Raw genomic sequence first — 24,951 nt, forward strand, 5'->3', positions numbered from 1 at the left:
CTGTAAGGCCACTGACTGGTAAATCCTGAAGCAATCTGATTATTCCATTAATTAAAGCATTTCTTTCTGAGTTTTCAAACATATTGTATATTACCTCCTTTCTGAACTGAATGTAATAGTTTTATCCATACAAACGTGCTGTCCACATTCACCCATCTTCAAAATGCGTCATACTAACCAACTCCATTAATTCTTGTATGCTTTCAGTGTTAAAAATATAGCCAGAGATGGTGAAACCCTGCCTCAAAACAACAACAGAAAATACACAGTTAAAGGCCAGGTGTGGTGGCAGGTGTACACCTTTGGTGCCAGCAGCACTCAGGAGACAGGGATGAGGCAGGTCTCTGAGTTCTAAGCCAGCCTGGTCTACACAGTGAGATCCTGCATCTAACTAACTAAAGAAAAGATTATAGTCAAAGATTCACATCAAATTGTTTTAACTTTCCTTCTTACCAGCAATGCTTTTACTGTAATCATAAACTTGGGCGGCAGTGGGCTACATACAACCAGGGTAACAGAATGGGACCCTGCCTCAAAGAACACAGATAAACATAAATCAAATGCTTTTAGAGAAAACTCTCTTACTCCTATTACCAGTAGTGGGACCTTACCAGTTAGAAACACGGTAACAACTATATGCCTAATATTAAAATGTTTAAAGGAGTCTGGTCTACAAAGTGAGATCAGGACAGACACCAAAACTACACAGAGAAACCCTGTCTCAGGAAAAAAAAAAAAGTTTAAAGGAAACACTGACATAAGGCTTATTAAAAAAAAAAATGGTAACATAAAATTTGGCTGTGTCCAGAGATGGGAAAGAAAAATGTATTTGAAGTTTTACAGAACTTTGACTTCACAATAACCCAATACTGATAGACATGACCAGGCAGTTTAAAATGGGTGACCCTAGAGTAACTTGATTAAGTCATAATAACAACAGTCCTCACAGGTAGGCTAACATGGTGTTTCTGTTGTTTTGACATATACTTAACAGCTACAAGTTGCTAGATTACTACCAAGACGTACAGGTGGGAATAAACCAATAGTCTAAAGCCTGTGTAAACAGGTCCATAGTTTATTTCTCCAGTGACATTGTTTACAGATGAGTATAAGTTAAAGGCCTGCTTGCACACCAAAGCCAGGTCCTTTGGGTGGTTCAGTCAAAGAGGTGAGGCCTCCAGCTGGCTCACAACAGAAGCGCCCGCTCCTGAAAAGAAAAGCAAGTAATGATTATTAGTGATTAACATTTACAAATTTTTCCTTAAAAAAAAAAAAAGAAAACTGGCCAAGTATGCTACCACACACCTTTAATCCCAGAGCTCTGAGGCAGAGGCAGGCAGAGCTCTGTGAGTTTCAGGCTAACCTGGTCTATATAGTGAGTTCTAAGCCAGGCAGGGCTACATAGTAAAACCTACTCTCAATATAAAAATAAAAGGAATTTTTCAGCTTTATTGTAATCTTATGGTACTATCTGAGGTCTATTGCTGATTAAATGTCATTATGTGGCATATGACTAATTAGAGAGACCAAACTATGTCATATAAGGAGAACCAAAGATTCCATGACATTCAATATGACAAAAAAGACAGGAAGAATACAAGAATGCTATTTCAAGAAAAGTAATTATTTTTTGGAAGAGGTATTTAAACAATTCCACACTAAGGGAAAAAAAAACAATAATAAAGATTATCTTGTAGTGGGGTCGATGGCATGGCTCAGCAGGAAAAAGTGATCGCTGCAAATGGCGGGCAACCCAAGTTCAAAGCCTGGGACTTTTGTACAGGTGTAAGGAGAGAACCAATTCCACAGAGTTGTCCTCCGACCTCCACACATACATTATACAGGAACATAACTATTTTTAAAGACTATTTTAAATTATCCTGTATTGACTGAAAGGGGAAACTGATCTCTTCCATATATTGAAGATTCTATTTCAGTATAAATGTTTTGGTAGAGCAAATAATTTTACAAGATTTTTTTCCATATATATATATGAAATGTATGTAAGCATGTTTGCACATGTATGTATGTGCACCTGAAGGCCCAAGGTCAATCTTAGGTGTCTACTTCTATTACTCTCTACCTGGAGCCAATGTCTCTGCTGAACTGTCAACTTGCTGTGGTAGCCAAGCTGGCTAGCCACCTTGCTCAGGAGATTCCCTGGCTCCTCTTCCCAACAGTGGAATTACAGCCCAGCCACCATGTCCACTCAGCTTTTATATGTGTTCTAGGAATCTAACTCCCATGATTACGCTTACATGGAAAGAACTTTACCAACAATGAACAATCTCCCCAGCCTTATCTTATAGATTTTTTAAGGAAAAGTGTATCAGCCGGGTGGTGGTGGCGCATGCCTTTAATCCCAGCACTCGGGAGGCAGAGCCAGGCGGATCTCTGTGAGTTCGAGGCCAGCCTGGTCTACAGAGCAAGATTCAGGACAGGCACCAAAACTACACAGAGAAACCCTGTCTCAAAAAACCAAAAGGGGGGGGAGGGAGGGAGGGAGGGAGGGAGGGAGGGAGGAGGGAGGGAGGAGAGAGAGGGGAGAAGAAGAAGGAAGAAGGAAGAAGAAGAAGAAGAAGAAGAAGAAGAAGAAGAAGAAGAAGAAGAAGAAGAAAAGAGGAAAAGAAAAGAGAAAAGAAAAGAAAAGAAAGTATCTTGCTCAGATGAAAGGTTTAGACAGGCAAACTACTTCTAGTCAGCTCCTATGCACATGAGTGTAAAATTGAGCTTCTGATGACTCCAGTGTAAGCTATGCCATCAGAGTTTATTATAAAAGTAGGATTGTACCTCGGCCCAGGCTTTGGAACTTTCCCAGCTCTGAGTTCATCAATAATCACTTCAATATCCTTGGGTGTTAGATCCTCCTAGAGAAAAATTGAAGCCACTAATGAATTACTGCTGTAAAAAAGTCTATAAAACCTTAAAATTAATTCATTTATTTACCAAGACAGCTAGAACTGAATAACTCCAATATATAATGCAATACCCACCAAGAGCTTTAGTGAAGAGTCACAACTAAGTTTATTTCAAGTGAAACCTCTGCATTTGAGTTCCGGCCTCACCACTCACCACCCTCTGCCTCTCTCAAGTTCCTCTACTGATATTTGAACTCATTTTTGCAGATCACTTAAGTGGTGGTTTGAATAAGAATAGCACCCCCTCCCCCACCTAGTGGAATGCTTAGTGATTAGGAGGTGTGGCCCTGCTGAAGGAAGTGTGTCACTGGGGGTGGGCTTTTCGGTTTCAAAAGCTCATGCCAAGCCCAGTGTCTCTCACTGCTTGCAGATCAGGATGTAGCTCTCAACTACTTCTCCAGCACCACCTGCTGCCATGCTTCCTGTCAGGGTGATCATGGACTAAATCTCTGAAACCATAAGCAAGGTCCCAATTAAATGCTTTCTTCTTTATAAGAATTGCCTTGGTCATGATGTCTCTTCACAGCAATAAGAAGAGTGACTAAGACAATAAAAAAACAAACTAGAAAAGTGCCAAAGTACAAGAGAACAACTGCTAATCCTGGAAGAAACATTGTAGTACAAAGAATAATTATCATCAATAGTTGTAACCCATAAGCAGAGACCTGAATCAAAAGCTCTAACTACTAACTGAAGAGACTCTCACTTAGACACCTCTGCCTATAGGCTACTCTATCAAGATTTATGCTTCATATCAAGCCCTGTCTAATTCCTATCTGAGGAATATGTAACAGAGGCCAAACTTAACAAAAATTCTGCAAGGAAACACCAAACAAACTTGTCTCCAAGTTTTCAATACTCAGAAGAACAAGGGACAAGACCCCAGACCAGCACTAAAAAGGTCTTCATAACCACAAACCTAAGCACACAAAGTTAAGATCCAAAAAAGGCTGTACATTTGATACAAGGATAAACTAGAAAGTAATCTGTCCTGCAAAGAAAATTTCTGGTCTGGAAACTTTGGCATTGCAGAATGGATGAAGTAAATAAAAGGTGTAAAGAGATCAGCTTTGGAGGTACCATTAGTACCTCTAGGAGCAGGAGAGAAGTAAGGTAAATCCATTCTTGAAAATGCTATCTCAACTAAGACCTCAAAGAATCTCTATGAACTAATTTATAAGAAATAAGCTGGGAGGTGGTGGTGCATGCCTTTAATCCCAGCACTCAGGAGGCAGAGGCAGATGGACCTAAGTTGAGACCAGCCTGGTCTACGCAGAGAGATCCAGAACAGCCAGGGCTACATAGAGAAACCCTGCCTGGAAAAACAAAAGAAACAAACAAAAAAAAGAAATATAAACTAACAAAATACCATAATCGTAAACCATAATATAATTAGGCAGCAAGTAATTTAAAAATGCAAACTAGAAAACTAAACATATTTGGATATTAAGAACACCTCCAGAAAACTTACAGGTCAGAGATAAAGGGATAAACACAAAATTTATAAGGTATAAAGTAGTAGAGGTGGGCTGGAGAGATGACTCAGTGGTTAAGAGCACGAACTGCTCTTCCAGAGGACCTGGGTTCAATTCCCAGCACCTACATGGCAGCTCACAACAGTCTATAACTTCAGTTCCAGGGAACCTGACATCCATGGCAAAACACCGATTGCACATAAAATAAAAAAATAAATTCTTAAAAAAGGAATAGAGGTATGTCACACATTTCATCTACTTAAAAAAATGTAAGCAATATGACATTACTACAGATATAGACTGTACAGAAAAGGCTTTAAAACATTTATAAGAAGAATCCACACTAAATTTATGGTAGTAAATATCTGCAGAGAAAAAGAAGGTAACTCCAGTCTCCTATACTTTTATGTATAATTTTTTTCTGCAAATAATGATATCAATAGACAATATTATCTAAGTAAATGCCCTAAAATGTTGCTATTACATTTTGGTTCTACTATATGTAAATGATTAGATTCATCAAATTTATCATATCCTGGAGAAAAATGCAAAATGTTTAAAGATAATTCTTTTAAAACCTTCTAGATACTTATACAAAGGATACTATAGAACATTAGCATGTGTGAAGTTGAATACTCACATAGTAGTTGTCATTGATTTGAACCATTGGTGCATTTACACAGGCCCCTAAACATTCCACTTCTATGAGTGTGAACATCTTGTCAGGGGTAGTCTCTCCCACTTTTATTCCTAAAATGTAAATCATCACTATAAGAAATAGATACAGTTTCAAAGCAAAAACAATGTATCAACAATGTTATAGAGTTTATATATAAATATTGATGTGTATTAAATCTCTGTAAAAATGAAAAGAACAAAGCATAGTGGTGCACACATTTAAGTCAGCGCTTGGAGAGCAGAGATAGCACAAATTCAAGGACAGCCTGGACTATACACTGAGATCCTTTCTATATAATAGTATAACTCATTTCCCTCTTTTGTTTTTTGTTGCTTGTTTTAGGTTATTTGGGTTTTTAATTTTCTTTTGTTTTTTAATTTTTTGAGACAGGGTCTCACACAAAAGCCCAGGCTTGGCCTCTAACTAATGACAACCCACCTACCTGTCTTAGGATCCAGAGTTCTGGGATTATAGGCAAACGCCACCGTGCCGAGCTTCAAGTTATTTCTTAAGTAGGCTTGTTCCTTTAAAATCAGTAAAAGCTGGGAGACCAGTGCTTACTTGGTTTTCATCCATGTTGTGATAAGACTGAACTACTCCCCACCACCTCGCTGCTTGTCTGCCGTGGGGCTGACCTCCATGCCTACCTCAAACATCATGGCTCGCTCTCTTTTCTCTCTCACTCCTACAGGCAGCTGGAGATATTTACAGCTTGCCTGCTTGGGGTTTTCTTTTAAACTAATAGAACTGTTCTCAGGCTTCAAAACAAATAAGCAAGTAAATAGGGGCTGGAGAGACTGCTAAGTGGTTAGAGCATTGGCTGCTCCTGAAGAGGACCTGGGTTCAGTTCCTAGCACCTACACATGGCTCATGGCCTGTAAGTCCAGCTTCAGGCCTCTGGCCACTGTGGGTATGGCACAAGCACATAATTAAACAAAGAAACAAAGTCATTTAAAAAGTAAATAATTGGACTGCTACTAACACAGTTACACCATTGTATTGGCAAAGATTCAGAAAACTGAAGATTAGGGCTGGAGAGATGGCTCAGCCGTTAAAGGGTAGGCTCACAACCAGAAAACTAAAGGCCAAAGATTATTAAGAAGGTAATAATGAGTACTCATACACTCAAGGGAAGAAATTGGCAAAATATGGCAAGCATGACTCAGCAATTTTTCTTACAAACAATCTTTTTTTTTTTTGTTTTTCGAGACAGGGTTTCTCTGTGTAGCTTTGCGCCTTTCCTGGAGCTCACTTGGTAGCCCAGGCTGGCCTCGAACTCACAGAGATCCGCCTGCCTCTGCCTCCCAAGTGCTGGGATTAAAGGTGTGCGCCACCACCGCCCGGCTCTTACAAACAATCTTAATATACAGTATGAAGAGCATGCAAAGGAGTGTAAATATGGAAGTACTAGGGTAATGCTGTAATAGCAAAACGATGTGAATACTGTGCTATACAAAAGGTACAAAGTTAAACCACACAATGTAAGCATAGACATATTATATTTACATACTAAATAATAAAGGATATAAAACCTGGTGTAACTAATATACCAGAATCTAAGTCTTAGAGGTGGGTTTTAGGGGCCAACTTGAGCTTTCTGCCTTATATACTTCAACATTGCCCAAATGTGTCTGTGGCAGCCAAGGGCTTGTATTAAGAGGAAAACAAAGGCACAATTGATGACAAAGACCAGCTACTTGAGAGACTGAGGTCAGAGGACTATGAGCCAGAACAGCTTCATCAACTCAGTAAAACCCTATCTCAAAAGAAGTTAAAAGAGGGGGGGGTGGTTTGCTGAGGATACAGGTCAGTATTAAAGTACTAACGCTAGTGTGAAGCCCTGTGTTTCTTCAGTACAGGAAGAAAAATTAGAAGATATTTAATTTAACTTACAAAGTTAAAAATGTAACAATGGCAGTTTTGTATGGAAAATGCCCATTTATTTTATAAATATGCTACAATTATAAAATTATAATTGCAGCCAGGCAGTGGCGCACATCTTTAATCCTAGCACTGGGGAGGCAGAGCCAGGTGGATCTCTGTGAGTTCGAGGCCAGCCTGAGCTACAGCGTGAGATCCAGGACAAGCACCAAAACTATACAGAGAAACTCTGTCTCAAAAAACAAACAAACAAATTTTAATTATTTTTACTTCTGTGTGTGTGTGTGTGTGTGTGTGTGTGTGTGTGTGTGTGTGTGTGTTCATGTACATAAGTGCAGGTGCCCCAAGAGATGTCAGAGCCACCTGGAGCTGGAGTTATAGGTGGTTGCGAGCTACTTAATATATAGATGCTGGGTAGAAATTGAACTCAGGTCCTTTGGAAGAGCAGTACATGCTCTTAAGCTGAGCCATCTCTCCAGCTCATGTATGTATAGTCTTTTGTTTTGTGACATATGCTAACATATGAGAGATAATTTTCCTAGAAGCTTTACAAACATACTTAACGATTAACAGAGATTAAAAGCTTAGACTTGAGGCTGAAAATTAGATAAACACAAACTAGAAAGAAATAAAAGTAAATAATATCTTTTTAAGTATCAGGAAAGTACAAACCAAATAAGATAAATTGAAGTTGAAAATTTTAGGTGGAAAATGTCCAATATAGAAAGACAATTTTATTTGGGAGGCATGGAGTGTAGACAGAAGAAGCTATTAAGATAGGTTCTTAATGTACAGTCCAGGTTGGCCTTGAGCTCACTCTATAGCCTAGACTGACCCAGACTCGACAATCCTCCTGTCTCAGCATCCTGAGTGCCAAGATTATAGCTGTGTACCACCATAACCTATTAGACAATAATCTTGGTGTTGGTTTTTTTTGGAGGGGTTGGGGGAGATGTTTCAAGACAGGGTTTCTCTGTGTAGACCAGGCTGTCCTGGAACTCACTTTGTAGATCCACCTGGCTCTGCCTCCCAAGTGCTGGGGTTAAGATTGTGCCTCACCACACCCTGGGCTGATCTTGGTATTGTTAACAAAGGAAATGAAGTATCTCATACCAAGCTTTCTCTGAAGGGTCTCCAATATGCTGTCAGAATCTCGAAGCATACAAGGTGTAGTAGTGCAGACCTGAATATGGTACTTTCCAACTGGCTTTCGATTATACATTGTATAAAAAGTTGCTACTTCATATACCCTCATTGGAGGTACTTGTAAAACTTCTGCCACCTAAAATATTAAAACATTAAAGAAGATGATTACAATGTTTATTACCTGAAGTGTAATGTACCCAACTCTAAATAGCACAATATATTCTAAGTACTCTTACACTGGTCTCCAACTCAGAGATTCACCTGCCTCTGCCTCCTGAGTGCTGGGGTTAAAGGCATGCGCCACTACTGCCCGGCTTAAAGTATTATTACAGCGTTTAAAACTGAGGTACAATTTCAAATAAAACACTTTTCACAAACACTATAAATGATTATAATATTTTTGTTTTTTCTTTCTTAGTGCTTGAGATTAAACCCAGGGCTTTGGAGTTAGCAGGCAAATGTTCTTTTACTTAGCTACATCTCCATTTCACATCAAGGTTTCTGAAAAAATTAACCAGTTATGTCTACTAAGGACAGTATTTAGTTAAATAAAGCTTTGTAACATATTTCAGTATTAGGGAAGTAAATGAAGCAAAAAGAAAAATCAACGCTACCTCAAATTTGCATTTGTGGGTATTAGATAAAGTCTATTCCTATTCTCCCAATAAGGACTACAGCCTTTGTCTTTTGTTCCTTTTTGTGATTCTACCTTAATAGTTAAAGCAGATAAAGTTTAGAGAATGATGAGAATGAGTCAACTCCAGTGGAGGATCTATGAGAGCTGGTCAAGGAGAAAGCACAGTGAGCTAGTTCTTATACGGCACTCTGTAAATGAAATGCTCTGCTGTCACATGAATGTAATCACTGTATTAACAGGATAGAAATAAATTGAAAATCTAGACTATTGCTAAAACGATTTGAAAGCAATTAATCTTCACATCTGTAATCTTAGCACTTGGGAGCCGAGGCAGGAGTATTGGCTAAAGCTTCAGACTAGTCTGGGCTAAGTGTGTCAGGCAGAGCCTGTCTTGGAAGAGAGGGTGAATCTCACAGTGTTGGCCTGAATGGCAGTTCTGCCATACCAGATATTAGATACAGACCTTTCTTAAAAACTAGACCCGCTGGGCGGTGGTGGCACACGCCTTTAATCCCAGCACTCGGGAGGCAGAGGCAGGCGGATCTCTGTGAGTTCGAGGCCAGCCTGGTCTCCAAAGCGAGTTCCAGGAAAGACGCAAAGCTACACAGAGAAACCCTGTCTCGAAAAAACCAAAAAAAAAAAAAAACTAGACCCAAAGATGCAAAACTATTCAGAGGTTACATTTGATAAGGGACCCCCCACACACACTATAATTTTAGGGTTGAAACACTGCATTAAATTTCAGAATACCTTAGTACTAAATTATACACATTTGAGATTTTTTTCATTAAGACCATTTCTCTCTCTCTCTTTTTTAATCATTAAGACTATTTCCCTCAAAAGGAGGGGAGGGTGAGGGGATGACAGGATGGCCGGACACCTATTTCATACTGATGCCTATCTTTCTGCAAGAATGAAACTGTATTAAGGTGACTGACAAAAACACACTAAGGAAGTTATATCTAACTATCCATCTGTCTATCTATCTATCCATCCATCCATCTTCTGTGTGAGTGTGTGTGTGTGTGTGTGTGTGTGTGTGTGTGAAAGAGAGGGGGGGGTCTCCAAACTCCTAAACTCTGAAAATAATGATTACCATGATGATTTTTTTTGATGATTTCTACATAAAGAAGCTATCATATACAATCTCTCCTCTTTGCTGAGGCAGACTGCATTCAGTACCTTGTTCATAGCGGATATGGGCAACCATCCGTTCTGCCTTTGGGCTAGATCCAGGACTGGGAGCACAGCTGCGGCTTTATGCCCTTCTGGGTAGTTTTTCACTATTGCCTCTATCCTCTGTAAAAGGAAAACGCCTGCTTTACACACAGGAAGCACTGAATACTTGAGAAATTAACTATATTGGTTATTTAATCATACCTTATAGTTTTCCGGTGTGAAATCAAATGGAGTATCTGGGTTATTCTCAGGAGTATCTCTATGCTATACCCCCAAAAAAAAGACAAAAAAATTTTTTCCAGAATTATCAACCTTTTCCTTGAAATGTAAGTATGTAAATATTACTATGCATTACATTATACTGTTGTGGCTCATTTAATCCCTGCTTTAATTCCATCATTCTATCAGTCTATCTTTGTAGCAAGAATGACTAAAAATACCTATTTGTAGAACAGTTTCAAAACACATCCTTAGAGATTAAGAAGTTCCAAAAAATAGTTATCCAACTTCTCAAGGAATGAGATATCAAATACAAATTGGCATCCTTATGTAATTAAGACACAAAATTGTAAATATGGGCAGGAGAGATGGCTTAGAAACACTTGCTGCTAACACAGAGAACCCAGCAGTCACACTGGGCCACTTATATAACTCCCCATTACTCCAGTTCCACAATATCCAATAGTCCCTTCTGGTCTCTAAGGGCACCTGCACCACATGAACATACATACATGTAGACATATACACTAATACAATTTTTTAAATAAAAATTCTAAATGTGAGTCCCAGACAGAAAAGTACCCAAAACAAAGGAATTGATTATCCTAGGTACCTGGGACGATACATCTCTACTCTTCAAAGAGGTACAAAAATACATCTTTCCCCAAACAAGTTGTCCACAGAGAAACATCAAGCTACTCTCTAGAAGCTTTAGTTTGCCAAGAATCAAAGGACATGGACAGCCAAAGCCACACAGAGAAACCCTGTCTCGAAAAAGGAATCCCAGGACTAAGGAAGCTAAGGCAGGAGAATTGCCAAGAGTTCAAAGTCATGCCAGGCAGCGGGGGTGCATGCCTTTAATCCCAGCAATCGGAGGCAGAGGCAGACAGATCTCTATGAGTTCAAGGCCAGCCTGGTCTACATACCAAGTTCTAGGACAGGCAGCAAAACACAGTGAGACACAGTCTCAAAAAAAAAAAATGTAAAGAATAGTTATCTTAATATAAATAGAACGACTTGATGTTCTCAGAGTTTTGCTTTTTAAAAAGGTGTCAATCAAAAGAGGGAAGAAGATGGAAGCTTTGAACAATTTCAAACGTGAGGCCAACTTAACATTTTCACAAAATCTAAATCATCTTCCATGTATACTAGAGTGACATCCAATATTGGCTAATTCCTAAAAACTGCTCACAGCAGAAATGCAGCATCTAAAGCTTTCCGACTTGTACAACAAAATTGAGGCGTTCATAGAAACCACCTAGAGTTAAAACTGTGAAGCCAAAAATATACAGGCCAACTGCTTTGTAAACTAATATATTTATTATGTAGTAATGCCCTGAATATATATTACTTTAAACCCTTGAGTTAGGAACTAATACCTTTAGGGATTTCTCAGGTTACAGCCTTGTTACCTTTGGCGAGCCAACATGACTGACTTAGAAACCATGGAGTCTGACCACCAGGTTAGGGCTCATAGTAACTTTACCAAACAATAACCCAAATGCTCATTCCTAGAGTCTCCTAGGTCCCCAGGAGTTAGGTTCTGTTTGAGAGGGTCAGCTGGAACCAAACATCATATGAATGATAATGAATTGAATAAGCTATAGTCAAATCTCTACAACGGTCAGTATATGCCAAAGACACGGGTACTGAGGCTGTGGTTTGGGGTGAGAGAAATGGCACTTACTTGGTTCCCAGCGCCCACACCAGCTCCTAAGAACCTAAGAGCACCTTCTGACCTTATCCAGCTCCTGCATTACACAGTGCACATGCGTGTTCTTAGTCATGCACATAAAATGACAACAAATATTTAAAGTTTTTGGATTCAGCACTGCACACTCTAGGCAAGGATTCTATCACTGAGTGGTAACATATCCCACAACTGAAGATATTACAGCAGACTCACTCAAATTCAAGTTTTTCCATCATGAGGAATTTTGATGACTTACCACAAATAAGGCTCCTCCAGCACCATTTTGTACAGTTGTCTTATGCAAATTCCTTGCATTTCTTCCCTAAAGTTAAAATTTAAAAAAAAAAAAAAAAAACTTAGTTACAAATTTTAAGAAAAATTTCATGAACTACTTGAAGAGTCCTAATTTAAAACAAGGGCATCAGGTTATCTTGGGAACCATCTTAGGAGGATCTGCACCTGTGCCCTTGCCCTTCTCCTTCAGAAGTCTCAGGAAATGACTGCAGAAAGGCACATTATTAACTCATTTGTGGAGTCAGTGGAAGAACCGACCGAAACTCAACCAGAGCTGAACACAGGTGTCATATTCACTCTACTCACACTAGGCTGGCATGCGATACTGTCTTTCCTTTTGTCTGAATCGATGAGATGGTAAAGTTTTGTTTGTTTTGAGACAGGGTCTCACTATGCAGTCCTGATGTCCTGGAACTTGGTATGTAGACCAGGCTGGCCTTACAGAGACCCATCTGCCTCTGCCTCCCAAGTGGGGATTAAAGGTTTGCACTATCACATCTGGTCCTCATGGTAAGTAAGGTAAATGCACAGGAGTCACATGAGTCACGGCTGTGCACAAATGAGTCACATTATACTCTTTTTTTTTTTTTTTTTTTGGTTTTTCGAGACAGGGTTTCTCTGTGTAGCTTTGGTGCCTGTCCTGGATCTCACTCTGTAGACCAGGCTGGCCTATACTCACAGAGATCTGCCTGGCTCTGCCTCCTGAGTGCTGGGATAAAGGTGTACGCCACCACTGCCTGGCTTCACATTATATTCTTCTAAAGATTTTTTTTTTTTTTGATAGGATCTCCCTAAGTAGCCCAGGCTGGCCTTTAATTTTTTTCTTTGCCTCATCCTCCCTGGTGCCGTGTTAGCAGACCTGGCAGCCTTCTCAGTTCTTTACTGAACTACTTCTGCAGCTCCAACCACACACCTTACTGTTCTAATGCTGTGCAGACCTGGAAGGTGCGGCTGCTCGGAGCGAATCGGACTGGTGGATTTTGTTCTCTTGTTCCTCTCCCGTCCTGTAGACCTCCCACCCTAAACAACTAAACATATTCTAAATCCTACCATCTCTGAATCCTGTGACCCACCAATGGCAGGACACTGAATTAAACCAAACACACAACTGGCTACCAGAGAAGACTAAGCGCGAGTGACTGGAAGTAACAGCGTACTTCACTCTGCATTGATAAAGCGGTAGTTCAGCTGCAGAAATACTTGCCACAGCACATCTTGCTTCAATTACAAAAACCCGAGTCTCACACTGAAACACGGGTATAACACAGAGTGGTGGAAACTACCACTCTTAAGTAGATTAGAGCACAACCAACAACCAGAGGGAAGGTCCCAGGGGGCTTTGCTTCAACTGTGTTCGCCCCACCACCACCAGCAGCAGCTAGTAGATAAAGTATCACCTTACGCTTTTTCGTTTGTTTGTTTTAAGCATATAATTTTTTAAAAGAATGCAACACAGTCAAGGCTGTGAAAAATGAAACTAAGCCAGGTGGTGGTGGCCCACACCTTTAAACCTAGCACTTGGGAGACAGAGGCAGGTGGATCTCTGTAGGTTTGAGAACAGCCTGGTCTACAAAGTGAGTTCCAGGATAGCCAGAGCTACACAGAGAAACCGTGTCTTGAAATAAAACAAAACAACACAAAAAAAACCCAAAAAGAAAAATGAAACTAAACTAGAAACAGCTACTGCAGTCACTCTAGCTGAGAACACAGTAAAATATAAAAACAATTTGAATAACAGAGAATTGCTTAAGTAAATGCTAAGAAAAATAATTCCTCTATAAGAATGGAAGAAATAGTTCACTTTAAAGTAGGGAAAGTATCTAATCCCTCTTTCCACACTCTGAGCCTCTGAATACTCATTTCACTGATGTTAGATTAACTACCACTTGAAGACGGCCATCTCCAGCTCGGCTCTGACTCCCTGCTCTCTCCTTTACGTGTCTTTCCCTCTTCTGGTATCATCTACCGACTATGCTGACAATATTAAGTCTTATACACTTCTAGTGCCAAAAGGCTAACACCCACCCAGAAGAGACCATAAATGCATAAAGCCAATGAGGAAAATTTAAAAAGATCATGAACATTTAGAAACTTACTAGCAATTAAAAGCATTCAATTTAAAATATTGCCAACTTAAATCAGGAAAAGGTTTTGGTTTGGGATTTTTTTTTTTTTTTTATGATAACATTCCATTTTGTTGAGAGCATGGGAGAAATGGGCTTGCTAATGCATTAGGCAAACACTCATACAAGCCTTTTAGGGAAGCAAACTAGTATGATTTATGGAAATCCTCGTAGAATTCCTATCTTTTAACACAGTACTACTTTTGGGAATTTACTTTTAAAGAACATGACAGTAGCTGGGGTGAGTGCCCCCCCCCCATAATCATAGCGCTAGGAAGGTTGATAGGAGAATGCCATGAATCTAGGCCTATATATGAAGACCCAGTCTCCAAGGGGGGAGGGGGTGTGTGTGTGTGTGTGTGTGTGTGTGTGTGTGTGTGTGTACGCACATCTGTGAAGATCAGAAGAGGATCTGGCATTACAGGGTGCTATGAGATGCCCAATGTGTACTGGGATCCAAACGCTGGTCCTCAGAACACTAAGTAAGGGCTTTTAACTGCGGAGCCATCTTTCAATCTCTCACTTTATTTCACTATATTTCATGTGTATGGGTGTTTTGCCTGCATGTGTATCTGTGCACTATGTGCAAGAATGGTGCCTGTGGAAGACAAGAGTGTTGGATGCCCTAGAACTGGAGTTACAGATGGTTGTGAGCCACCGTGTGGGTGCTGGGAATGTAATTCCCCTGAAATAGCAGCCACTGCTCTTAAGCACTGAACTCTCTCTCCAGCCCCTCATTTAACCTTTTTAAAGCTTAGTGTGGTTTTTGTTTGTTTTGAGACAGAATCTCTCTGTTAATAGCCCTAGCTATCCTGGAACTCACAACATATACCAGGTTGGCCTTGAACTCACAGAGAACTGCCTGCCTCTACCTCCCAAGTGCTGGGATTAAAGGCATGAGCACTCACACTCTCTCCCTCTCCCTCTCCCTCTCTCTCTCTCTCAATAAAATGGGTATCTTTTTTATTGGGCTGATTTTTGTTGTTGTTGTTTTGAGACAGGGTTTTTCCATGTAACAGTCCTGGCTGTCCTGGAACTCACTCTGCAGATCAAGCTGGCCTCAAACTCAGAGAATCGCTTGCCTCTGCCTCACAAGCCCAGCTTATTGGGCTATTTTACAATAACGGCATTACTCTGAAAGAACTTCCTAATATGTTAAAGCATTGCTATCTACTTAGCAGACACAAGATAAAACAATAACTGAAAGACAGATTTAAGGTAAATTTTTACAGCATGACAGATAATTGTCTTTTGTTTATAACTTTAACAAAGAGCCATTGTCAAAACAAAACAGATTAGTGTTTCTTGCATTTGCAAGTAACAGGCTTTTATATTGTAATTAGGCTGTAATTGTATTTTATATAGCTGAAAACCATCTACTTCCTCTCTGCTGAAGTTAATATATAAATTTCCCTTTCACTTAAAGGAAGTGGAAAGAGGGTGGGAGTAGCTCTGGTATTACCATAATGACTTTATGTTCCTAAGTTATTCATGTTAATAATGTATCACCGCTTATGAGCTTATCTGACACACCGGGCCATGAACAACCCTTTCATTCAAGACGCATAGAAAGGAGAGCACAACAATCCACAGACCCAGAGAGACTAGGTAACGAAGGTTCAAGGGAGAAGGACACCCAGATCCCCCTGGGAAGGGGAAATATAAGCGATTTTGAAGGCGGGTGGGAACGGGAACATGATCGATCAGGTTGGGGTACAGAGCAGGAGAGTGCTGAGGAGCACTGCTGGGGGCCCATTTTGGGGTGGGGTGGACACCTGGCCCTGGGGAATCTCCCCGAGTCTATGGGGAGGACCCCAGCTTAGACTCCTAGCAATGTCTCCAGTGACCAGATTGGTGCCTGGCCCAATTGTCGTCAGAGAAGTGTTATACAGCAAGGGATGGAGGCAGATGCAGAGACCCACAGTCAAACGTCAGGCTGACTTTGGGAATCCTGTGAAGGAGGAGAATGGAGTGTAGGAGCCAGAGGGATCAAGGACAGCACAGGAAGGCTCACATAATCAACTAACCTGGGCTCTCAGGGGCTGAACTAGGGAACCTGCATGGGACTGACCTGGGCACTCTACATATATGCTACAGTTGTGTAGCTTGGTCCTCTTATAGGACTCCTAACAATGGAAACAGGGGCTGTCTGTCTCTTTTACTGGTTTTTGGGATCATACTCTTCATTCTGGGTCTCCTTACACAGCCTTAATAAATGGAGAGGTGCTTAGTCTTACTGCAACTTAATATGCCATATTTTATTGGTACTCATGGGAGACCTGCTGTTTCCTGGATTGAGATGGAAGAGGAAGGGACTGGGGTGGGAGAACAGGGGAGGGTGGAGGGAGGGACTGAAAGGGGAGGCTAGAGGAAGAGTCTGCAGCCGGGTGTAAAATAAATAGATGAGTGAAAAAAAAAGGAGGAAGAAAGGAGAGCAGAGCAAACCAGGCCATCACTTTTACACAAGCCCCTCCACCCTGGTACACTAGTCCCAGTTCTCCAACTGTTCTGCTGGAGATTCAGTTTACTAGAACCCTCCCACTAGGACGCCTCTGGCACACACATAAGCCATCTACCCGATGGAGCCAACATCCTGGCACTGCAGCACAATGCTGATGTTGTCATCTAGAGTTCACCCAAGAACCATCCGATCAATTACAGGGGTGAGCAGCACAGACTCTCCTGTTTAAAGTGAGTTTCTCATTCCGTGTGAGGCCCACAGCTGCCCAAAGCTGGGCAGGTAAGACAACACACACACCTCTAGCCAGCTCCTCTCAGCAGCTCCAGAAGCTAATGGTTTGCTAGCTCAGTGCTACATCCCTTGGCCATTCTACTTCTATTGACTTTCTCTTTAGGCTCTTTGCTGATTCTTTGCAATACCTTTAAAAATCCTTAGCTGATTTGAGTGTTAAACATATTAACACGGCTAACTTGTTATTGACACCCTTCCTGCTGCTAGTGTAACTGTCCTGGCAGGAGAGAGGATTTCTTGGAGACACATGTGCTGTACCCTCCTCCCCTTTGCTATCAGTCTAATAAAACAATGGACCCTCAAAGAATTAGTTTCCTCAGGATCTCATGCTGAGGAAGAGAGGAGAGTGAAGTCTTGGTGCTACCCAGAGGAGGACCTTGTCTTCCAGGAAAAGATTTCACATAGTTCTAACAATTTGTCCCAGGATCTTGCAAGACAGACGTGGAGCCTGGACAAGAAATGTTGTCAGTAATGGACAGGATCATATTTAGATAAAGACTGCTTAGTTATACATACCTCATGCCCCCATCTACCCCAATCCTCAGATCAATACCCTGAAAGTGACTTCAGGGGAGGGAGTCACTGGACCTCTTACTTGTTCCTGATCCCAATGTGGTCACAATTGAACACATCTACTCTCTCTGCTTTTTACTGTTTAATTGACATACTGAAGACAGGGCTGCGCCTAGCTTGTTATGGTTTTTAGGGCCCAAGCTTTGATCCTAAACACTCCAGTAATACTAGCTCAAGCAAGAAAACAGAAAGCCCTTCCAAAAGCCAATGTTCACAGTAGACGTTCACATTTCAAGTGCAGAGGGCTGGGGATGCAACTCAGTTGGCAGAGTGCTTACCTAATGTGCACAAGGCACTGAGTTCAGTCCCCTGCACCACACAAAGTCAGGCGTGGTGCGCGCATCTATGATCCCACCAGTGGTGACACAGAAGGATCAAGAATTCAAGGCTGAGCAGAACATGATGGCATACACCTTTTATCCCAGCACTTGGGAGGCAGATCTCTGAGAGTTCGAGGCCAGCCTGATCTACAGAGTAAGTTCCAGGTCAGCCAGAGCTGCATAGAAATCCTGTTTCAAAAAAAGTTTCGATCAACTATGCAAAAGTAACTAAAACAATTCCCAATGGTGTACTGACCTCCTACAAGTATTCTAATATTTAATATACTATGGTGATATTTTATTTGTATTGAAATGTGATTTTAATTTTATGTTAATAAATAAAGTTGCCCTGGGGTCAGAGCTATTAGAGCCATAGCAAGAGCGTGATGGTTAGAAGAGCTAGGTAGATTTCTGTGTGTTCAGAGATACAGCCAGTATTGGAGACATACGCCTTTAAGACCTGGAGGGCGGTACTTACAGGCAGTGATGAGGCAGTCATGTGGTTGGGTTTACAACCAATGAGAAGGCAGAACAGAAAGACTATTTAAACACAGACAAACAGGAAGTAGCTCTCTCTCGGGGAAGTTAGGAGCACTGCAGGAGGTAAGATTTTATCTCTGAGCTCTGACCTCTCGGCTTTCTCTTTTACATTGGCTCTGTGTTTATTATTTTAATAAGATGATTGGTTACATCTACAATATACTATGATAGCACACTAAACTGATGTTGATAACATCAAGAAGATACTCTTTCTGAGTTGGAAATTATGACCCAAACCATAACCAACATTTCCTAATCCCCCCAAATATCTGATGCATGATTTTATTCTGATAAACAATTTTTTCATTTATCATTAAAATTACATAATTCTGGAGTTTAATCCCAGTTGCTTCTCTACCAGAAATAACTTGTACATATGTTAAGTACTTCTACAAATATGCATCCTATGTACTGCCTCGATTAAACGAGGGTATAACAAAACAGTCATAGTAATTCAACATTAGTCTTTTATTTTGTTGTTTTGAGACTGAGTCTCACTATGCCCAGGCTGGCCTAAACTTTCTATGCACCTACCTCAGTCTCCCAAGTGCCAGGATTACAGGTAAAGACCATCACATGCAGTTAACATTAGTCTTTATAGACAGTATCCTAAAGTCACAATTAAAGAAAATATCTCAGGGTACTTTTCCTCTCACTTACTAATCACTAAATCTTACATCTTTACCTGAATAATTTTTAACTGTTATTTCTGCTATTACATTCCCTGGCCCTGCGTAACACCAGTAACATGGTCCCCTGACTTTGTCTCCTGCGTCTCCCCATCTCCAGAGATTCTCACTAAGATTCTAGCGGGCAGAGGGCTGAAGGTGGTAGCACTGAGCTCAAACTCAACATGCTATTACATACTGAATGAAATCCGAGTCCTGCGTGTGTTATGTAAAAGGCGGGTGGACCCTTCCCAACCTCATCTTCCACCCTCATATTTCTTCTCCGTCCTACCAGGCATTTCCCTCCTTAGACTCACAGCACTGTTGTAGTGTGTACTTCCCACTCATCATCATGACAGTGTTAAGTCCTCCTCGTAACCCTCTAACAGCCCCTGGGAAAAGGAACTGCACTGGCACATCCTCCTATACCTATGGCACTTACTCACCTGGGTTCTTCATCACATATAACGATTTCCCTGGGCAACTTCAGAAAGGAAAATTTAAACACACACACACACACACACACACCCCAAACAAATAACCATTAAATAAAAGGGTGAACCACTCTACTCTAGAGGATACTATGTTGCCAAGCTATATTGTTCAATAGGTAAGGTTATTATTAAATCTTCAACTTACAAAGTAGTAGTGTATGTAAACCCATCATAAACTGAGAAAAATCTGTGATTTAGGATTTTCAAACTCATACATATTAAGATAAAATCTCTTGGGTTTTTTCTTGTTTGTTTGTTTTTTGAGACAGGGTCACTAAACAGCCCTGGCTATCCCAGAACTTGCTTTGTAGACCAGGCTGGTCTCAGACTCAGAGATCCTCTTGTCTTTGGGATTAAAGGCATGCACAACATGCCTATCATAAAAGGTAAAATTTCTTTTAGGTCTGCTGCGATTTTGCAAAGTTCAGTTTAAAACTATCTCCATCATGACAGCCAGGACTACGCAGAGAGACCCTATCTCACACAAACAAACAATGTCTAATGCAGGCCAGGCACGTGACTCACACCTGTAATCCCCACACTTGAGAGGTACAAGAAGACTGCCCGAGTCTAAGGCCAGCCTGGGCTACAAAGTGAGACTCTGTCCTACAAACCAAACAAACAAAAAGCAGAGGAATAAAACAGGAAAAGCATTTTATTTCACAAAAGTTAAAAACTGGAAAGAGCTACCACTGAAGGTGGCAAACTTCCAGAAGAGCTAAGTAGATCCTATCAAGCCAAACCACCAGGTAAAATAAATTCACAAGAAAAAAACTGGTGAAGATATTAAGAAACAACCAACCCAAACTAGGCAGACACCAGTGTTTTGTTTTTTCCTTTTAGCCTGAAGGCAGCCCTAGTCTGCCCTGTGCTGGGTAGCTAAAACTGTAAGGGGGGCGGGGAGCAGTCTTGAATGGCTTGACCCACCAAAGGAACTGGATAACCTCAGGCATGGACAAGTGGGAAATCCCAGGACAGGAAGTGCCAAAATGGAGAAGCACCGTGTTCTGCATGGCCATCCCCCAGGTGAAAAAGAGAAGCCTATTCTGAGTCTGCACGTCTCACAGTCACAACTAACTTCTGCACTTACGTTCATTTGCACGGCAGGGCTCGAACTGTAAGTGAAAGACAAGAACTGGCAGACAGCTAACACAGCGGAAACTCTAACACAACAGTTATTTTCTTTGGAAAATGTAATTGGAGGAGACTAGAGATGGCTCAGTAGTTAGAGCACTTGGTTCTCTTCCAGAGTGGGGGAATTCGGCTACCAGAACCCACATTAGGCAACTCACGACTGCCTGTAGTTCAAGCTCAAGAGCCCAAAACCCACTTCTGACCTCAAAAGGCACCTGCCCTCTCTTGCACATACCTATCCACAGATGCACAATTTAAAAATAAAGAAAAATGTATGGGGTCAAAGTTTCTCTTAAGAAAAGTTTTCTTAATTAGCCTTTACTCCTATTTTGGTAAGTCCGTTCTGAGATCCCACTATCTGTGACAGAGTAAAGGGGGCTGGTCCACACACGGTGTGTACCATCCACCAGTGCAAGGCTATCTAGCATTAGAGTGACAGGTATAGGGGAGCCAGCAAGACTCTCAGCCAGTGAAGGCCAAGCCTACACCGGAGTTTGATCCCTGGGATGACTCCCAATCTGTCCTTCTGACCTCTACATCCAACATGGCAGATGTCCATACACACACAAACATGCACACAAATAAAATGAAAAGAAAACAGTGACAGTCTAGAAATGCATACTAATAAGCTGACTTCGATGTAGTAAGTACATGGGAGGCTGAGGTAGAATTGATGCAAGTCAGAGGTCAGCCAGGGCTAATCAGTGAATTCCATAGCAGCCTGGAGTGCAGTGGGAGAGCCTGCCTCAAAAACCAACTGAGGGCTAGAGAGAAGGCTAGTGGGTAGGGGCACTTACTGCTCTTGCAGAGGACCTGAGTGTCATGTCGGGTGGCTCACAACCACCTATGACTTCAGCTCCAAGGAGATCAGTGCATGTACAAACTCAAACACACATATAATTAAAAGGGTTTTATCTTTAAAAAAAAAAAAGGCAAGCAGAAAATGGGCATGGTAGGACAGACCGGTAATCCTAACACTTGGAAGGTAAAGGCATCAGTTCAAAGCCATTACTGGCTACATACATAGAAAGCTTGAGGCTAGCCTGGGTTACATGAGATCCTGTCCCCACCCCCATCCAAAAAAACATATATGGAAATTGTGTGTGGGGGGGGGAAACAGTTACAAAACCATAAATAATTCCTTCCAAATTTTGTTAAAATTAAGGTCTGGGGTGGGAAGATGACTTAGTGTAAATAAAAGTTTTTCCTGTGCAAAATGAGGACCTGAGTTCAATTCCCCAGAACTCACATAAAAATGGGCATGAGTACAGCGTTTGTAAACCTAGCATTGCTGGGCAGAGACACACAGCATCCCAAGAGCTCTTCAGTCAGATAACATGGCCAAAAGGCCTCTGGTTCAGTGGGAGACCCTGTCTCACAGCAATAAAAACAAAGAGAAATACCACAGACAACTGACATCTTCCTCTGGAATGTGCAGTCACGGGCTCTCCTATTCCTACATACAGGTATATGTGTGTATACCTGGCCTGAAGATATAGATATGGAAATGATAATATAAGTGATTCATATTTCCTGAGCTTATTTATTTGCTGTGCCCAATATCCCATATTTCTTATGTTGATTACAACTTACTGAAACTGTACTATATATTTTTTTAATTGCAAAAACATTAAAAAACTTTAAATTTATTAGAATTTCTTTTCTTCTTCTTTTTTTTAATGCCACCTTTAATCCCAGCAATTGGGAGGCAGAGGCAGGTAGATCTTGTGAGTTTGAGGCCAGCCTGATCTCCATCCCAGGCCAGCCAGGGCTAGAGAAACTACCTCAAAAGCAATAAAAAAGAAAAAAAAAAAACAACCCAAAAACCCACAAAACAAAATCCTGCTTTTCAATTTATACCTCTTGTTACCCTTTGCCTCAAAGACAAAACAAGCAAAAGCTATCTCTGGTGTTTCTTTTTTTTTTTTTTTTTTTTTTTTTTTTGCCCTTATTTCTTAGTAGACGGCCTCATCCTCACTGAGTTTTTACCAAGAGCCTATCTGACCTATGTAACCTTCCAGTTTCTGACTCCAATCAGACCTATTCCACTCTCACCCCTATGCAGTCAGCTACGCAAAGCAGAACCCTTACTCTCTACTGTAAAATCTTTCATTGATTCTTTTCTATACTATACTACCATATTTACCTTTTGTTTGCTTTAGGGAGCTTGAATTTGAGTTGGGCATATTTTACTGACAGGAATTTATATAGCTCAGGCTAACCTTGAACTTACTATGTAGCTAAAGATAACCCAGATTCTGATCCTCCTGCCTCTGAGCGCTGGGATTTCAGATGCAACCAACCATATTCATGTGTACCTTATTGATGTTTTTACATGAAATAACTCCACAAGAACAGGAATTCTGTTTCTAACTTGTAGTGGTGAAAACACTGCACCACCCTCAAAAATAAGACATAAGATGCAGCTATTTAACACACAGGAAAAGAGCCACCAAACATCACCTATCATTATTATACTTCAGCAGAGCATGAGCTCACATCTGAGATCTCAGCACTCAGGAGGCGAGGCTGGAGGACCACCAAAAGTTCAAAGCCAGCATGGCATACTGAGCAGGTTCCAAGCCAGCCAGGACTGCATGGTGAGATCTACACTTAAAAGGGGGCAAAATACTATAATCCAGCGGGCAGTGGTGGGACACATTTCTAATCCCAGCACTTGGGAGGCAGAGGCAAACAGATCTCTGAGTTCCAGGCCAGCCTGGTCTCCAGAGTGAGTTCTAGGACAGCCAGGGCTGCACAGAGAAACCCTGTTTCAGAAACTAACAACAACAAAAACCCACTATAATCCAATCCACACTGTTACCTGAACATTACCCACAGTAAGCCCTCAAATGATTTACTGACAGACTCAACTGCAAATGGGAATGTTTCCATTTCAGAACTGAAGAAGCAAAGATTAACTACATAACTACAAAGTTCACCAGTGATGCTACCCTTCAAAATGCAGGTCTAATTCTAAAGCCCTGAATGGATTCTGTACTAATATATAATTAATCTTTTGTTGAGAACTAACTTAATTTTTGTTTTACTGTTGGGAAAATAAAACCCAACCAAATAAAGCTTTTTTTCTTTCCTGTAATTGTCCTGTAGTTAATTACAGTAGCCATTTACGTTTATGTACTGTGTGTCCCTGCACTCTCCGGACACAAGTCATGCCTGTGAAGGTCAAAGCACAACTTGTGGAAGTGGTTTTCTCCTTCCACTCTATGGGTTCAGGGCACTGAACTCGGGTCCTCAAACCTGTAGGCAAGCGCCTTTCATGCTGAGCTACCTCGCAGGCCCCGGAATCTGCATTTTTAGGATTACTTGAGTGTTTCAATCGCGGCAATCCAATTCCTTTGCCTACATGAGATGTCTCTGAAATTCAAATGACCACAAAACTGCAACTCTTTAGTCCTGGTAGTACCGTTGTTCATGGCACTATTCTTTCACGGAGGATGAGTACGATTTTCTACCGAGCATGTCCTATGAGGAATGAAAAACTGCAGTAAAAGAAACACTGGTCACCTCTATCTAGGCCTGAAGGAACTCAGCACGCCTTCACCAAGCGTGTCAGCATTTTCTCCAGCATGCTTCTAATTCTGTTGCAGCGGAGCCGCCAAGGCTGGGAGACAAGCAGCCCCTTTCCTCGCGGCCGCGATCCTGGAAGCAGCAGGCCCACGCAGGACCGCACTAGGTTCAAACGACAACCGCCTCCCTGACCTTGACTAAGTTAGGGGTGACGTTCCCTGCCCGGGTAGGGACGGCTCGCACCCGGTCGCAGCCACAGCTGCGGAGCATGCCAGCAGCTACGAGGACGAAGGCCGCGGCGTCCCTGCCGCCGCCAGCGGACCCATCCAGCGCCCTGGGGATTGGGGGGGGGGCGGGGGAGGTCTCCCGGTACCAAAGCTAAAGGAGGCACGAAGAGCGGGCGATAGTGGCGACAGTGCCCGGGTCCACCCCAGCCTCTTACCCACTGAGCGCTGAGGCCGGCCGCCCGGGCCCGCAGCGCCAAGGAGAACATGGCGGGCCACACGGTTCTCCTATCCCGGCCGCTCTAGGCTGACGCCCGACGAACGAGACTGGAGGGCCCGCCCCCGCCCCCTTGCGCGCGCGCTCACGAGCCCAGGACGCACGGCGCGCGCGCGCGCTCACGAGCCGGGAGGCTGGAACCGGACTCGACTCCGGAAGTGAGGGCGCGCGCGGGGGCTTTCTGGGGCCAGTGG

At 41.8% G+C, this 24,951-nt stretch overlaps 1 protein-coding gene across 1 annotated transcript; it reads right to left on the reverse strand.

The window, feature by feature from the left end:
• Positions 1-1,052: 1,052 nt before the first annotated feature.
• Positions 1,053-24,818, reverse strand: Ndufv2 (NADH:ubiquinone oxidoreductase core subunit V2). Its single transcript, XM_028873977.2, has 8 exons — positions 24,699-24,818; positions 12,084-12,149; positions 10,117-10,179; positions 9,919-10,035; positions 8,067-8,235; positions 5,034-5,143; positions 2,791-2,867; positions 1,053-1,207 (listed from the first exon to the last, which is right to left on the reverse strand). Exons 1-8 carry the CDS (start codon positions 24,747-24,749, stop codon positions 1,114-1,116), a joined length of 747 nt encoding a protein of 248 aa, XP_028729810.1. The 5' UTR covers positions 24,750-24,818; the 3' UTR covers positions 1,053-1,113.
• Positions 24,819-24,951: the final 133 nt, after the last annotated feature.

This window comes from Peromyscus leucopus, chromosome 13 (genome assembly GCF_004664715.2).
Source record: "Peromyscus leucopus breed LL Stock chromosome 13, UCI_PerLeu_2.1, whole genome shotgun sequence".
Taxonomy (NCBI): Eukaryota; Metazoa; Chordata; class Mammalia; order Rodentia; family Cricetidae; genus Peromyscus; species Peromyscus leucopus.

Excerpts from the sequence above, each read along its gene's own strand:
- Ndufv2 (XM_028873977.2), bottom strand. The coding sequence starts at position 24,749 with ATGTTCTCCTTGGCGCTGCGGGCCCGGGCGGCCGGCCTCAGCGCTCAG. Across the intron at positions 10,036-10,116 it reads TCACACCGGAAAACTATAAG|AGGATAGAGGCAATAGTGAA; the intron begins GTATGATTAAAT and ends TTCCTTTTACAG. Across the intron at positions 2,868-5,033 it reads AAATCAATGACAACTACTAT|GAGGATCTAACACCCAAGGA; the intron begins GTGAGTATTCAA and ends ATTTTTCTCTAG.